This window comes from Cricetulus griseus, chromosome 2, assembly GCF_003668045.3.
Source record: "Cricetulus griseus strain 17A/GY chromosome 2, alternate assembly CriGri-PICRH-1.0, whole genome shotgun sequence".
In the NCBI taxonomy this organism is placed as follows: Eukaryota; Metazoa; Chordata; class Mammalia; order Rodentia; family Cricetidae; genus Cricetulus; species Cricetulus griseus.
Genome location: NC_048595.1, coordinates 412,312,691 through 412,328,332, shown reverse-complemented (window position 1 = coordinate 412,328,332; position 15,642 = coordinate 412,312,691). Strand labels below are relative to the sequence as shown.

At 43.8% G+C, this 15,642-nt stretch overlaps 1 protein-coding gene across 1 annotated transcript in view; it reads right to left on the bottom strand.

Annotated features, from left to right (window-relative positions):
* The window catches only part of LOC113830655 (aldehyde oxidase 1), a 64,324-nt gene extending 50,213 nt beyond the window's left edge, over nt 1-14,111 (bottom strand). The window contains exons 1-7 of the mRNA XM_027396932.2: nt 13,985-14,111; nt 12,343-12,400; nt 10,462-10,558; nt 7,119-7,227; nt 5,547-5,673; nt 2,229-2,290; nt 1,168-1,257 (exon numbers count right to left, since the gene is read on the bottom strand). Of these exons, the coding sequence (XP_027252733.1) occupies nt 1,168-1,257; nt 2,229-2,290; nt 5,547-5,673; nt 7,119-7,227; nt 10,462-10,558; nt 12,343-12,400; nt 13,985-14,029 (588 nt within the window). The 5' untranslated portion in view covers nt 14,030-14,111. The remainder of the gene's footprint in view (nt 1-1,167; nt 1,258-2,228; nt 2,291-5,546; nt 5,674-7,118; nt 7,228-10,461; nt 10,559-12,342; nt 12,401-13,984) is intronic.
* Between the last annotated feature and the right edge of the window lie 1,531 nt (nt 14,112-15,642).

Sequence of the window (15,642 nt, the reverse complement as noted above, 5' to 3'; positions counted from 1 at the left end):
GTATTCATAATGGCATGCATATTGAAACATAAATTATTTCTAGAATTTCCCACTTATATTTTCAAAGTATGGTTGAACACAAGTGACTCAGATGGCAGGAAGGTGAACTGTAGGTAATGGGTGACTACTATATTATTGTCAAGGACCTCTACATTAAATTATTTGTGGAAATAGACTGGAGGAAGATGGTCAAACTATCCAGGTAGGTTGCACATGCCTAAATTCACAGCACTTGGGATACAGGCAGGAATTCAAGGCCAGGCTTAGTTATATGATAAGTCTGTGGACAGAATGAGCTCCACAAGACCTCTTCCCACCCCCGGGCAGAAGGCAGACAGACATTCAGAAGACAAAAAGGGGCCAATCAGCCACAATACTAGCTGCCAGTCAAGGGTTCTAATGCAGACCTGACCTCTAATAACTCAAGGTGTCAGTGTGCCTCTACACTCATCAGATCCCTACACATTCCCTTAGAGTCTGGGGACAGGGGAAGAGACAGGCAGGAGCAACCGGACACAGAGAAATCAAGAGAGTTGGAGTTGCCACCTCTCTGTCTTTGTTCTTTCAACTCTGTCTCCACTTTGCAACTGGTCACTGAAAACATTGTTTAAAAATCGAGAGACCCAAGAGATCAATTCTCTCCTGCAGATAGTAGAGATTGGATAGGGCTGATGTGTGCAATGAGGGACAAAGTGGCTATGACAGACTTATAAAATACATTCTTTGCCTTCAATTGTTACATTAATTGCATCTATTTGTAGGACAGAGTGACACTGCAGTACACATACATGATAAGATCATGTCATTGTTTAGCATCTAGTATCTCAGACATGAGTTGTTTCTTTGTGTGGAAATTGTTAAAGATTCTATTAGTTATTCTGAAATAGTCAACTAATAATCAAACACAAACACAACACTGTGCTACAGAATGATTAGAAGCCATTCCTCTCACCCAGCTGTACCACAGTACCTGTTCACCCTACTTTCTCCACCTCAATTTCCTCCTGGGCTGAATTTGTGGAACACATAGAGACAGTGAGAATGGGAGAGAGAACATGTTGACAAAGTCAAAGTCATCAACTCGGACAGCCACTGATTCTTCCAAAGACTAGGTCAGCAGCTGCTCAGATCTTCAACAACTTCATAACAGCTTTGCCATTCACTGACCTCATCACCTTCCGGTAATTCTGCCAATCCATTTATTCCTTGATTTAAACAGCACGCCCCATTTTCTCTACTCTGACAGCACCCAGAAGCCTGATGGAGAAAAACAAAGAAAGCCCATCAGAATTCTATGGGGATTCTATTGTTAGCTGGATGCCTACATAGAAGCTGTAGAACCAATATTGTAAGGGTTGTAAAATAAATCTACTTATACTTCAACATATACAAGCTAATTCTAATGAAAGCAAATATACAAGAAATTCTAAATACCAGTGATTACTTAGTAAATCTTATAAAGGTCTTACTAGGTAATCCTATCATAGAGCAATAAACATTAACCAAATTAATTATTGATACTAAAAATATTTTAAATACCACTAATAGCAGTAAGAAGAATTGACACCTTGCTCTGATCTTATCTCTGAGGCATTGATTCCATAGTTTATCTTGCAGAGGTGATCCTCCAGTGGTGGGGGAGGACCCACCATGACTGAATATGCATTAAAATTCCACAGAGCATTTCCTTTATATAATAGTTTAAAAACAAAGAAAAAAATCAGTCTTCCATAGGCTTTTGTTAGTTCTATTAATATTAGTGATTGAGTATCTTACAATTAGATTATAGTAACCCTGTCCTGGGGATGGACAACCTCTGTTGTCAAATAGTCAGTCCATTAAACACATGGAATGGTTACAGGGACAACTAGACCATATTGTGACCAGTGTTACACTGTGTCACTCACAGACAGATCATGTTTGCAGAAGGCTATGGGCACTCAGTCAGGATCACTAACTTAGGCAAACAGGTCACGAGCAACTTCTTAGAAAGAATGACTTATGGCCGATGACAAACTGATGGATGCTCACAGTTTGACTACCCAGGCAAGGAGGGTCAGCCTCCTGCCCAAGACGAAATTTAACACAGGAATTGTAGACCTTGAGATGAGAAGTGATCCTGTATTAGTAAAAATGACCACTGCTATAAACACAATGAGCCACTCCTACACTGTTTTGTTTCATTGGGGGGGGGGACTGCCCTTGACCATGTACTCTTTTCTACTTACTTTACAGAAGGTCTTGCATGCATCAATTATGGGCCTGTATCCAGTGCAGCGACACAGATTTCCTGAAGAAGACAGAGCCAGTCTTGTTACTCAAGTGCCCCGGACAGAGGCATGAGGCACCAAGTGAATGACTGCTGAAAGACCCCATCTTAAAAGAAAACCCTTTGATGTCTTAACTCTGAAATCTTGTGTTTGAAATTTCATTTGTGCATCAGCATCTTGGGATAGTTAGTCAAGAGGCCTGCAGTATATTTTAAATCCTCAGCCATCTGTACTTATTCTCTGTAAACACATTTTATACCCTCCTCTTGAGACAGATGGTTAAATGACACAATTTTGAGACAAAACTTGTTCTGCAGTTACAATCGAGAGCTAAACTTAAAACAATAGCCACATTACTGAGACGCTACTGACATAAAGAACATGCATGTCTAATCAACTGTTTAGTGATTGATGTATCTGGAGATAGTGTGCACCAGAAGAGCCATCCCCAAAGTCATTACAGTGAGTGGATCTACCACTGTGTCCTTATGCCATTTATGTACTTGACCTTCAACCAGAAAGAAGGCATTTGACAGAAGACCTACCCTCTCAGCAACTGTTTAGATAGCTGTGGTAACCAAGTTGCATTTATTGGACTTGCTCATTGTGCATAACAAATTTTGTAACCTTTCATTGATAATTCCTCATTTTCTCCTTCTCCTACCTCAGGTAGTCATTATTAGATCACTATTTTATTCTCTGCTTCTAATTTACTATTCTTTGTACAATACGGTGTTTGCTCCTCTGGGTCTGGCTTGTTTCTCTTAGCATCGTGTGCTATGATCCATTCCTGTTGTTATAAGGAGGAAGGATTTTCTTCTTTTTTTTTTTTTAAAGGAAAGTTCCTCTCATTATTAATACTTACTGTGGCAGCTATCAGACTTTGACAGAGGCAAAGCAAAGTAAGAAGGAGAGACAGAGAGTGAAGTTTCAGCTGATTAAAGTTGTTCTGTAACAGTAAAGAAGGGTGGAAAATGGGTCCTTTCTGAACCTGGGAGGCAATCAGGCACACAAGTTATTAACAATAAATGGTTCGGCCAGTGTTTCTCTCACAATGGCTCTGTGTCCTTACTCCGTCCCCACTATGAGGTCATGTTTTATTTGTGTGTGTGGTCTATGTACACATCTGCTGGTGTGTGTACAAGTGTGTGTGAGTACATGTGGAGAGCACAGAGGTTGACACTGGCTGTCTTGTTCAATTGCTCTCCATGTACTTTTGAGACAGAGTCTCTCAGTGAATCTAGAACTCATCAGTTCTACTAAGTTGGCTGGAAAATGAGCTCTAGGGGTTCTCCTGTCCAGTGCAGTGGTTACACACCATCACTCCCAGATTTTTATGTGGGTGGCAGTGGTCAAAACTCAGGTCCTCATGCCAGACACTGACTGACCAAGCCAGTTTCCCCTGCTTCTGAGTTTATTTTAGAAACAGCACTAGAACAAGTTCTCTGGTGGCAGGTTTCCTCAAATCTTCATTATTCATACATTTTCTACAAATTTTTTGTTGTTGTTGTTTTTCAAGACTGTGTTTCTCTGTGTATCCCTGGCCATCCTGGAACTCATTTGTAGATCAGGCTGGCCTCAATTTCACAGAGATCCACAAGCCTCTGCTTCCAGAGTGCTAGAATTAAAAGTGTACACTACCACCCCCAGGTCCCACATGCCTTAAGCATCCTAAACAACCCTAAAGCAACAATGCAACCTCCAGGAAATCAGGCAGCAGCCAGTTTAGGTGCTAGGTCAGACCTCTCTGCCTGTGTTCACTCTGAATGCCCCTGAAACATTTTGTAGAGGAAGTAAACTTGCAAGCATTAGGCTCATGTTTCCTAAGCAGAGAAATAAGAGGTGGGAGACAAAGACAAATAGATCTGGGGAGCATTCACTAGGCAGACAGAGAATCTGAGAAGCTATTAAGGCTTAAAATATATTCAGAATCTTCTGGATGAACACACACACACACACACACACACACACACACACACACACACACACCACAAACGTGTGCACTCGTGCCAGAGAGGGACATCATTAAAATAAGCATCACTAGCACATTTCAGTCTGATTACAGCTGTACTCAGCAACACCCCTCTGACCAGTGCTCTGTGGTGGTGAGCACATCTGTCACAGGACATAGAAGCTGGTTTTGCTAAAGAATCTTTTGTTGACTCCAGCATTGGGCATACAGCAAATGAGAGAAACTAAACTTCACATGGCACTGCCACCTCTGATTTCATTTCCAAATGTCTCCACCTCACACTTTAGTGAGAGTTCAGGTTGACTCTGCATAGAGGTCTGAAATCCTTTAGACTATTCATCCAAAGCCAGTATTCCTTTCTTGTCAAGGCAGAGCACACACAGACAACTAAGGTGTTTTCAAGAATTACAGAGACAGTTACAAATGTCCTGTCCAGACCCCTTGGAGTGGTACCCAGAGGCCTTCTGTTACTGCTGTCCTATAACTCCCAAGAACAGCAGAGCCCTGCAGACAGATTATCCAGCATGAGCCTGCTCGATTAAGGAGCAACCATCTCCTGAGTCTGAATCCCGGGGTCACAGGCTTGACAGATAAACCTCCAGTGACACCATGGAGATAGATGATCCCTGAGCAACAGCAAATTCCTTGACAGCAACACCAAGGCACAGCTGTGCAGTCCCCTACCATTTGCTTTTTCACTCTGCCCTCTGTTTAAACCCAAGGCTCTCATGTCAGTGTCCCGAAGACAGGGTCATGAGACATTCAATCTCCCTTCTTTTCCCAGTATAATCCCACTGAAAATGTAATTCCTTTCCTCATCACTTTTCCAATGGATTTCCAGAATGAGGGCTGGAACCTGGTTTGCAGGGGTTCCCCAGAGTCAGGCTTCTTCCTAGGACTCCAGCAACATACTCAGCCAAAAGGAAACATGGTTAAAGTGCAGCATTCAGTCATGACATGTCTTTCCCAGGGTGTGTGAATAACCCAGCCTTCTGATGTTTGTGGAAAACAAATAAACAGTGTGGTAAGAAAGGAAGAGCCTCGAGAAACCCATCTGTCAAACACAATGTTTAGATCCAGTTTGCAGAATGACTGCAAGACACCAACGCTTCTACATAGAGGAGGGACAATTTCTAATACCCCTCCTCTAAATCTCCAATGCTCCATCTACGAAACAAGATGATAATGGTAAGTATTTTATAAATATATTTAAATGAATTTCAAAATAGCATTTAATTCAGCACGTGACATGGTAGGTATCCAGTTATTTCTGTCATCATGACTTAAAAATAAGAGATACTCACCACCAAGGGCGTCCGTTAACTGATCGAGCGTGGGCTCTGGGTGGTTCCTGAGCAGTGCATACATGGACATCACCATCCCAGGAGTACAGAATCCACACTGCGTGCCATGACACTTGGCGATCCTCTCCTGGAAGCACAAGGTTAGAAATGCAGACTCGGCACTCTCCTCCAGGTCAACAAAATCAGAGCAGCGTCCCCAGGACATTCTTGTGCTCACTGAACTTGGAGAGGAGGCCCCCAAAGCTCACATCGCAGGTGGCTTCCCTTCGGCTGGCCACTCTCTGACTGTTGAGCCCCATAAGCTTCTTGACTTGACTTCAGACAGTGGCTCAGAGGGTGAATGGCAGGTAGTTTTTCAGCCCCACCCCAGCAGCATGCCAGGTCACCAGAATTTTAGAATGTCAGGTGAGGTAACTGTGTGTCTTTTAAAGACCCCTCAGTATGCAGTGAGGGTGTGAACCACTGCAGTAGAGGAAGTCCTTGGAGGAAATGACCAGATTATATTTAAGTTGGAAATATCTGAAAAAAAAGCATGCTAGAGCACATACTTGGGCACGAACATGGGCATGCCCCTCTCCATGAGCATTTCCATCTTCCCACAGATGTGTTAATGCTCTAGCATGTAGGAGTTTTCAAGGCACTCGACCCAGGATCCAATGAAGAAATAAACATTGCCTTTATTTCCTCCATACTTTTTCCTTCCCCATCATTTTCACTTTGGGGTTTAAAGAGACAAGGACATTCTGGTGCTGTCTCCCAGAGCATTGCATGGAGCTGTCTCCCAGAGCATTGCATCAATGAAACTCACTGTGAGAGTAAAATCTAAAGGGTCCCTTTGCCTGCATGAAGTCAAGTCTCACAGGCTGTCCAGGCAGCATCCTCCTCCTTTAGCTTAATGGGGTTTGAGAACATTAAACCCAAGATTTTATCACATCTACAGAAGGTGGATTTAGGCTATTTCCTATGTGGCTCCTACCTCTTCCCTCTTGTGTCCACTCCACATACATGGCCCTCAATAACTGGGTCCAGACAAGGAGCAATGATACTTTTGGGGTGGGTGGTCATGTACACTGATGTAACTTGTCTAGGTCTGAGCAACAGCCCTCTGCAGGGCATCACTCTAAGAAAAGCTGCAGACCCACAGACAGAGTCTGTACTCTGTCAAGTCCAATCCAACACATCTTTTGGTATTGGAGGGGACTGATACTTTTAATTCAGGCTTTAAATCTAGTTATCTTTCACTTTCCAACAACAAACCAAAAACTGTATGCATCAATGCACATGGTGGTGTTTCTTTCTTATTTGGAAGACACAAGATGGAGAGGTCCCTCTGATTGGAACACAGAGGAAACAAAGCTGGCCGTGTCGGCATTTCCCAAAGAAAGGGGCCTCTTCTAGTCTTCCAAAACTGCCTTCCCAAGAAGTCAGTCACTCATATATCCCAGCATCCCAGCTTTAGTCTCAGCGCCACTGCCTGTCATCTGCTCTCAGTGACCACGCAGCAGGGCCCAGACTTGCTACTCTTGAGTCTTTGGGACCCAGAGTCCCTTTGGGGGAGCAGTGCACCCTCACCTGAACAGGGTGAAGTCTGGTCGTGGTGCTGCCTATGCCTTCTACCGTGGTGACAGCTGTACCATACAGAGAGCAGATGGGGGTCAGACAGGCATTGACTGGATGATGCCTTTAGAATGCAAAAGAGAAGCACAGGTGACAAATTACATGACATCCAGTGGAAAGGGGACAGAGCACCCCTGGGCACCTCCCATAAGCAGGTCAGGAGTGATGTCCCAGGTTCTGAATCTGTGTTTCATTCTCAGAACAAACTCATTTTTCAGAACCAGATCTGAGGATCAGAGTGATTTATTCAGGGTCACAGCTGGAGTGCCAGTGGCAGAATTAAAATTAGACCTCATAATTCCAATTCTTGAAAGCATCAACCAACTTAATCATTTCCCTTTCAGACTGGGGCTGACACTCTCTAATTGCCTGAAGCTGCTTTCATCCTGCAGGTGCAGCTGGGCCAAGGCTGGTTGGGCAATGAAGTGAGTGTGGTGTGGCTTGCTCTTCAGAGGAAGAGCTAGTGTCAGGTGAAGAGCTATTCCACCCTCAGGACCACTGCCAAAAATGCCCAATTCCAACAACACCGAAAATGCTCTCCTTTCCTGACCACAACCACAGATGGGATCCACACAAGAGGCAAATGTTCACAGCCCATCATAATCAGCAAAGGTTTGAACTAAACATTGAGAAGCACCATTTAATCAAATAAAATTGCAAATGTTCTCAAATATTAGATTGTCTATTATTAATAAAGGCTTGGGGAAATGGGATTCTTACCACTCATGAATGTAAATACACTCTCAGAGTTCTTCTGGGAGACAGTGCATTTGGAAGACAAAAAATAACTTTAAAATGCACATGCTCTTTAATTCCTCATGCACACCTCTGTAGAATATCATAAGTAGATGGTCATGGATGTAAACATTATCTATTAGAAGGTTTATTGATAAAGCCTTAAAAAGAATCCCCTATTATGGGTTTGTTTTGCTGCTTCAAAATGATGTAACACACAAAGCCATTAAATTGAATTCATTACTTGAAAGGGATTCATTAAAATTTTTAAAAATTGCATGTTTAAGCAATATGTGAAATTTTCTTCCACATGATATGAACAAAAGACTGAAAAGCTATCTCTTAATTATAAGCAAACATAAATACTGGGTGACTAACTACATGCCAGGCAGAGCTGCAGGTGTTGGGATTCACCAGTGAACAGAGACAGATCTATCTCAGCAGAGTGTGTGTTCTAGTTGAGGAAGACAGACAAGTCTCCAGTGCACAGACTGTGAGAAGTGCCGTGAATAAATGAATGGGGAGAAGGGAATGAATGAATGGAGGGGACTGTGAATAAATGAATGGAGGTGAAGAGAATGAATGAATGAATGAATGAATGGAGGTGAAGAATATGAATGAATGGAGGGGACTGTGAATAAATGAATGGAGGTGAGGAGAATGAATGAATGAATGAATGAAGGTGAAGAATATAAATGAATGGAGGGAACTGTGAATAAATGAATGGAGGTGAAGAGAATGAATGAATGGAGGGAATCGTGAGTAAATGAATGGAGATGTGAATAAATGAATGGAGGTGAAGAGAATGAATGAATGAATGAATGAATGGAGGTGAAGAATATGAATGAATGGAGGGGACTGTGAATGAATGAATGCCGGGGAAGAGCATTGTCTGTGTGGGTAATCAGGGAGGAGCCAGCATAATAATGCTTCCTCTAAAATCTGTGTGATTTGAAGGAGTTCTGCATGAACGGCACAAGGACAGCATATGCTTGGGCCCTGAAGTGTGGAACTCAGATGTGTACAAAGAAAGAGACAGAGGAAAAGTCAGTGAGGATGAAGCACAGTGAAAGGGGGAGAACGAAGCTACCCAAGTGTGCGCCAGGCAGATTCCAGGGAGCAAGTGACAGGGCTTCCTAGTGAAGGTGAGTTTGAACACTGGGCTAAATTTGCCCAACCACAGAGTTTAGATGTAACAAACTGTAAGACTGTCTTGAATTAAAACAGAAATAAGCCAGAAAATCTATAAAAGCATATGTAATGATTCATTGCCTCAAAAGCTGTTGGCTGGCAATTGATGGCTGGAGGAAGGTGAGTCAGTTTTCTTAAGGGTGTGGCATGTGGAGGTCAGCCGAGGTCAGGTGGATGCCACACCCGTGAGTCCATGAGTTGTACAAACTGGACTCAGCGGGTTATAAAGAAAAAGACATGACTTGTGAGTGGGGTGCAGCAGAAGGAATTAGAGGGAGAAGGGGAGATACGATGAAAATAAATTCTATATATGTATGACATTCTTAAGAAATTAAAATGTTATATGTATGTATATTTAACATGTATATATTTAAACGTTTTATGTATATAAATGATATATACATACATATCATCTCATATAGAGCACATGAGAAGCATAAAAACACTACATTCTACTAAGTGTCAGTTCTTAATAAGAGAGAAGACACATGAACAGTTTGTTCTCATCCCTAAGATTCAGTTGTTGAGTTTCTGAAATGTAAGAAAATGAAGAGTCTGCCTTATGTTAGAGTAGACAGAAACCATAGTGACTGTCAGCAAACCATTAATGGTCACAAGTGGGATGGTATAATGGCTTCAAACCCAAAGCTGGAGTCTTCCCAGCAGTGTGCACTGGGTGCCTGGCAGCAGGGGAAGTGGCTCAAAGCAGAGGCAAGGAAGGAGCTGAAAGAGATTCCCCAGGCCCCGAACGAAGAAGCTCATGATGGGCAGAACTGAGAGAAAACGTTAAGCTTCCATTGAGTACACTGTCATCATTAGGGGCTAAGAATAAGGCAGCATGGTGACCAAAGATCTCCTGAAGCACAGACTGCAAGAGAGGAGCCCAAAGGCAACTTTCAGAATCCTAAAGAGCTGGCAGCCAGGCTGGGAAGCAGGGAGATTTCCCAGGGAATGCAGGCATGGCAGAGCCCTGGCTGCTGCTCAGATCCTAGGCCTCATCTGGAATAAGGGGAATGAGGAAAGTGGTATAACAAATGCAGGAGTGGAGTCCCAGAAGAGGAGGGGAGAGAGGCCAGGACAGATAAATGTGTGAAACGATAATGCATGGAAGATAAATACAGGGTGTAAACAAAATAGGAAACCACTGGTGGTTTCAGGTAGGAGAGTGACGCCATCTAACTGTCTCTTGAAGCAGAGCTCTCAGACTTAGGGATGGAGAATGCATGCATGGGAGCTAGGAGATGTCACCCTCCTCAGTGCTTAGCATAGGTCTTTCCACACAGTAGTTTTCCAACACATTCACCACGTGAAGGAAGAAGATGAAGCTGAGAGCTGCAGAGTTCACGCAGAGCTGGGCTTTGCTGGGAGGTACCTGATCGTCTTGGTGCTGGGGTTGTATCGTGAGACCATCACTGTGCAGGCCCCACAGCCTCCGCCTCCGCAGCCATACTTTGTGCCTGTGAGTCGGACTGGAAGAAGCTCAGTTAAAGACAGCGTTTGCTACGGTTTTCTTTCTAGAACAGCCCTGACTTAGGACGCAGCACCATCACAGACACGCATAGGAAAGTTCAGTGTGGATTCTCCAGGGGCTGTTACTTAAGTCTTGTAGTTCCCTGCCTCCTTTGTGTGTTGCAGCTTGCGCCGCCCTCTGTATGAAGCTGGAACACAGCTGCCGAGAGGAGGGCCAGGCTGAAGAAGCGTGTGTGGATGGAAGTGTTGTGAAAATTTGCAGGTGGGGGTGGCTCCATGTCTGCCCTCAGCATTATGGAGGCCTCTGATGGAATGTGCAAAATGTTACATTATAAATACTCTATGAACCGACTGTGTCACACTAGGAACACAGTAAGTCATTTGTCTGCATCTAGTCAGAGAAACCTCTGAATGCTCCCTCAAATCTCTTCTCTTACTATTAATTATTATTATTGTATATTGCTATTACTATTATTGTTATTAATGGTTTTTGAAATGGGGTTTCTCTGTGTAACAGCTCTGGCTGTCCTAGAACTCATAATGTAGGTAGGCTAGTCTTGAACTCACAGACATCTGCCTGTCTCTATGTCCCAAGTCCTGGGATCAAAGGTGTCACCACCATGCACTTCCCATTTTTCATTTACTCTTGGAAGACTTTGGTGTTTTCTTTCTCCCATGGCATAAACATCAGTCACTGAAGATAAGGTATGGATATTGTCTGTTAATTCTAGAGGATTCTTAATTAATGCTTTTCAACATCCTTCTCTTTAATCCCCTGCTTGTTTCTCCATTTTACACCACCCAATTCCTGCCAAAAAGAGGTTAAGAGAACACTAACACACTCATTCAAACACACACACTCACATACTGAAATATGCCACTCACACACTCAAACACACCACTCACACACTCAGACACACCACTCACACACTCAAACATACCACTCACACACTCAAACACATCACAAAGCTACACTTAAGTCTCACACATCCATACATTCATTACTTCAACGTACACCCCCCCAAAAAACAACCACACACACACACACACACACACACTCTCACATCACACAAACACACAAGGACAGTAATTCTCACACAATTCATCTACTGTCACACACACACACACACACACACACACGCATGCGCATATTCACATATACACAATCACAGACACTCTCACTAAAATGCTCTCTCACACACAAACCCACTCAGACACTCATGCATTTACATATGCTCATTCAGTCACACTCATGCATACACACTCATGGACCTGTATCCACACACCTAAAACTCTTGCATATTCCAACTCCCCTAAATTCTCACACACAAACACACTTGCAAACACTTTTGCACACATACTCAGGCTCACTAATACATTCTCAAACACACACACACACACACACACACACACACACACACACACACACACACACAGGGCTCATACACATACCTAACACATTATAGCATACAGTCATACTCATACACACTTACATGCATGCCCACTTTCATGCACTCAAACACACACTCTCCCACAGTCACACAACACAACACTCACAGACAAACACAACCATCTTACATCCCAAACACACACACAAAGACTTGCATTCATCCACACACTCACATTCCTCCCAAATTCACACACAAGAACATACAAATACACACCCAGACATGCTACAGACTCCCAGATATATGCACTCACATGTTCACACACATATGCTCTCAGACTCTCACAGGCTCATAGACTCAACACGCACAAACTCACAACCCACACCAAAGGATACGATTCTTCCTCAGGTACGGCAACAGCATCATTTCAGGATCGACATGTTGCTCTACCACCTGCTCAAGAGAAACATAGTTGCACACACAGGAACAACAGCTTGTGTTAGTGGAGACAGAAACAAACCACACCCCCAAATATCCAGATTAAAGCAGTGAACGCCTGTGCCCAGCTAGGAAAGACTGTGCAGCTAGGCACACTGAAGCACCTGGGCTGGCAGACAGTCTGGTTCAGGAACTGAAACAGGATGGAAGGTCATGGTTCCCTGGAATTCTACTTTCTCTACTTTGATTAAAATATTTAAAATTGATGTTTTAAGCAGGCATGTGCTACACAGACATATATGTAAGCAAAGCATCATACACATGAGATGAAATTTGAATTTAATGTTTTAAGTTAAAGCATCAAGTAGCATATTTGTGGCATTTTTACGTTGTTTCTATTCTCTCCTCCCCACTAAGGTCTCCCAGCTGGTCCCCTCTTCTGCTTTCATGTCCTATGGCATTCACAGAACAAACAGCAGCATGGCGTCTTCATATAGTCATAAACCCTAGCCATCTTTCTTCACGTTGCGTTACTCTGTCCCTCTGGGAAGGAAGGCAGAGAAGGCACACACCCAGTGCTGCCTCCTGCTGCAACTCTACTCAGGCCCTTGCAGGAAAAATCAAGCCGTTTTTGCAGAACATGCAATACAGAAGAATGTGTTGCACACACACACACACACACACACACACACACACACACACACACACACACACACACACACGCACACACACACTCACGCCTCCGAGGGGATATGTTCGGCCCCCAGACAAACTTCATGGCAATTCATTTACTTTACTCTCTTCCTTCTTTTCTCACACCAACTCACAGTCTCACTCTGATAGGACATCCAAGGTTTGAAACCTGGGTTATTTCTAACTTTTTCTTTCTTTCCATCCACTGAAATCAGTGTCACCAAGTTCTGCTCCTTGAATGTCTGAAAATGATTCTCGGGTACACTGCCACCACCAACATGGAGCCTGCACAATTGTAACAGTTCTCTCTGCCCCCTGTGAGCCTGGCTTACAGGAGTGACAGCTCTAAAACCCCAGTCATATCATGCCCTGCACCTGCATGCCACTCGGGGAATTCCTGAACCAGCCAGACACATGTTAGGACCCTCTCTTCCACCCTGGAATCAGGATTTCTTGGAGAGTAACCAACATCAGTAAATTAATACCAGAGTCCTTGTGTTTGAAAACTTAAAACTCCAGGCACAGTCTCTTTGATAAACATCAAGCTGACTTGTACCACGTGAACTCAGACAGCACAAGGACTTTTAACTTTTACTACATTTGCATTCAGAGTTTCTCTCCTGTAGAACAAAAATCAAAAGCCAGAGGCCTGCTGCACAGGTCACCAGAGCACCCTGAAGGTCTTCCAGGAGTCATTACAAAGGCAGATCTGAGTCACAGAAGTCTGGCTTTTCATGGGAACCTTCTCTCCAGTGGCTTCTCATGCTTCTCTGAACATCCCTTCACTTGCTAACCAATGTTGAAACACATGCTTCACTAAAATTGGGAGGGGCAAAATGGGAAGGATTGGGAAGGCCAGGGACAAGGGCAGGGCCTGTCCTGCCTGGGCATCCAGAGGGAGCTCACCTTCCTGCCATTCACAAAGAAGATCAGCTGCTGCAGGGGATCCATGACTCCTGAGGTCCCTGAAGGTTCTGAGCAGCTCCAGCCCTGGGAGAGAATAAGTTGCCTGAGGCTGAGGGGAGTGGCTTGCACGAGCCTCAGGCCTCCACCCACCCAGAAAGCTCTGGAAGAGTCAGAAGAGTCAGTGCTGCCAATTCTTTTTTTTTTTTTTTTTTTTCCCCGAGACAGGGTTTCTCTTGGCTTTGGTGGCTGTCCTGGACTTAACAGGAAAACTTTCTTGACCCCTACTGAGTGTGCCAAGAGGGAGACACAATGAACTCTTTTGGCATCGATGCAAAGGGTTGCTTATCATAGCAGTGCTGCAGATCAGGTCCCCAATCATTGCTTTGTAACTGGTGCCAATGCTGGCTTATTGGGCATGGCTTCTGGTTGCTTTGAACCTCCCAGCTTGTTTAGGGGGAGGTCAGACTGCTGAGTCACATCCTGAGAGTCCAGTGCCCTTAACAACAAATAACTGTGTTTATTTACTTGGGAATACTTATCTACATGCTTGAGAAAGAAGGTAACTTTTTGGCTCTGTCTTTACATTATAAATCTTGGCAAATCTCAAATATGATCAAACTCATTTTCAGACTGTTTCACTTAGTATACCTTCCTAGATTATATTGTTCATGCAAACACATTGTCCCTTTACCCCCAAGACAGGGTTTCTCTGTGTAGCCTTGGCTGTCTGGGAACTCTTTGTAGATCAGGCTGGACTCGAACTCACAGATCTCTGCCTGCTTCTGCCTCCTGAGTGCTGGGCTACACAACATTTTCACTTTGAAAACTTGCAAAGTTTGTACATAGAAGGGTATTCCACATTTCCATAACTCCAGCAGGAGTTAACACCTCCTGGCTTCCTGGGTGTCTTCAGAAAATTTCAACACAGTGTTTTACCGCTAAATGCATCAGCAGACTCAAGGCATGCGTGTGTGCACTCTCCTTCCTTCTTCCTGCCTTCCTTCTCTCCTTGTTCCTTCCTTTTCTCCTTCCTGCTTTCCTTCCTTCCCTACTTCCTTCCCCCCCCCATCCCTTCCCTGTTTCCTTTCCTGTGGCAGAGTCTCACTATATAGCTATGGCTAGTTGGAAACTAATTGGTCTTGAACTGACAGACACCTATAAGCTTCAGACTCCTGAGCACTGGGTTTAAAGGTGTGCAGGCATGTGTCACCATACCTGGCATACATTTTTTTTTTTTAAAGAATACTGCTTGACAGGGGCTGGGGAGATGGCTCACAGGTGAAGAGCTTCCAGAAACCAGGCCTAGAACAAACCTGTCTTCCTTATAAACTGTCCAGTGTTGGGCATTCTGCCTCAACAATAGTGCAGAGTAAGAGTTAGAATTAATTGTACTATTTCCCTGACACCAACAATCTGGATTCTAAAATCTTAAAATACAGGAGGTGAAGAGCACTTGTTATTCTAACAGAGGACCAGGGTTCAATTCTCAACCCCCACAGTCATCCATAACTCCAGTTCTAGGTAATCTGATTTCCTTTTTCTCATGTCCCAGGCACACACACACACACACACACACACACACACACACACACACACTCACATGTACCTTCGCGAGCGCACACACACACAGAAATACAAAAAAAAAAAAAAAAACCCAA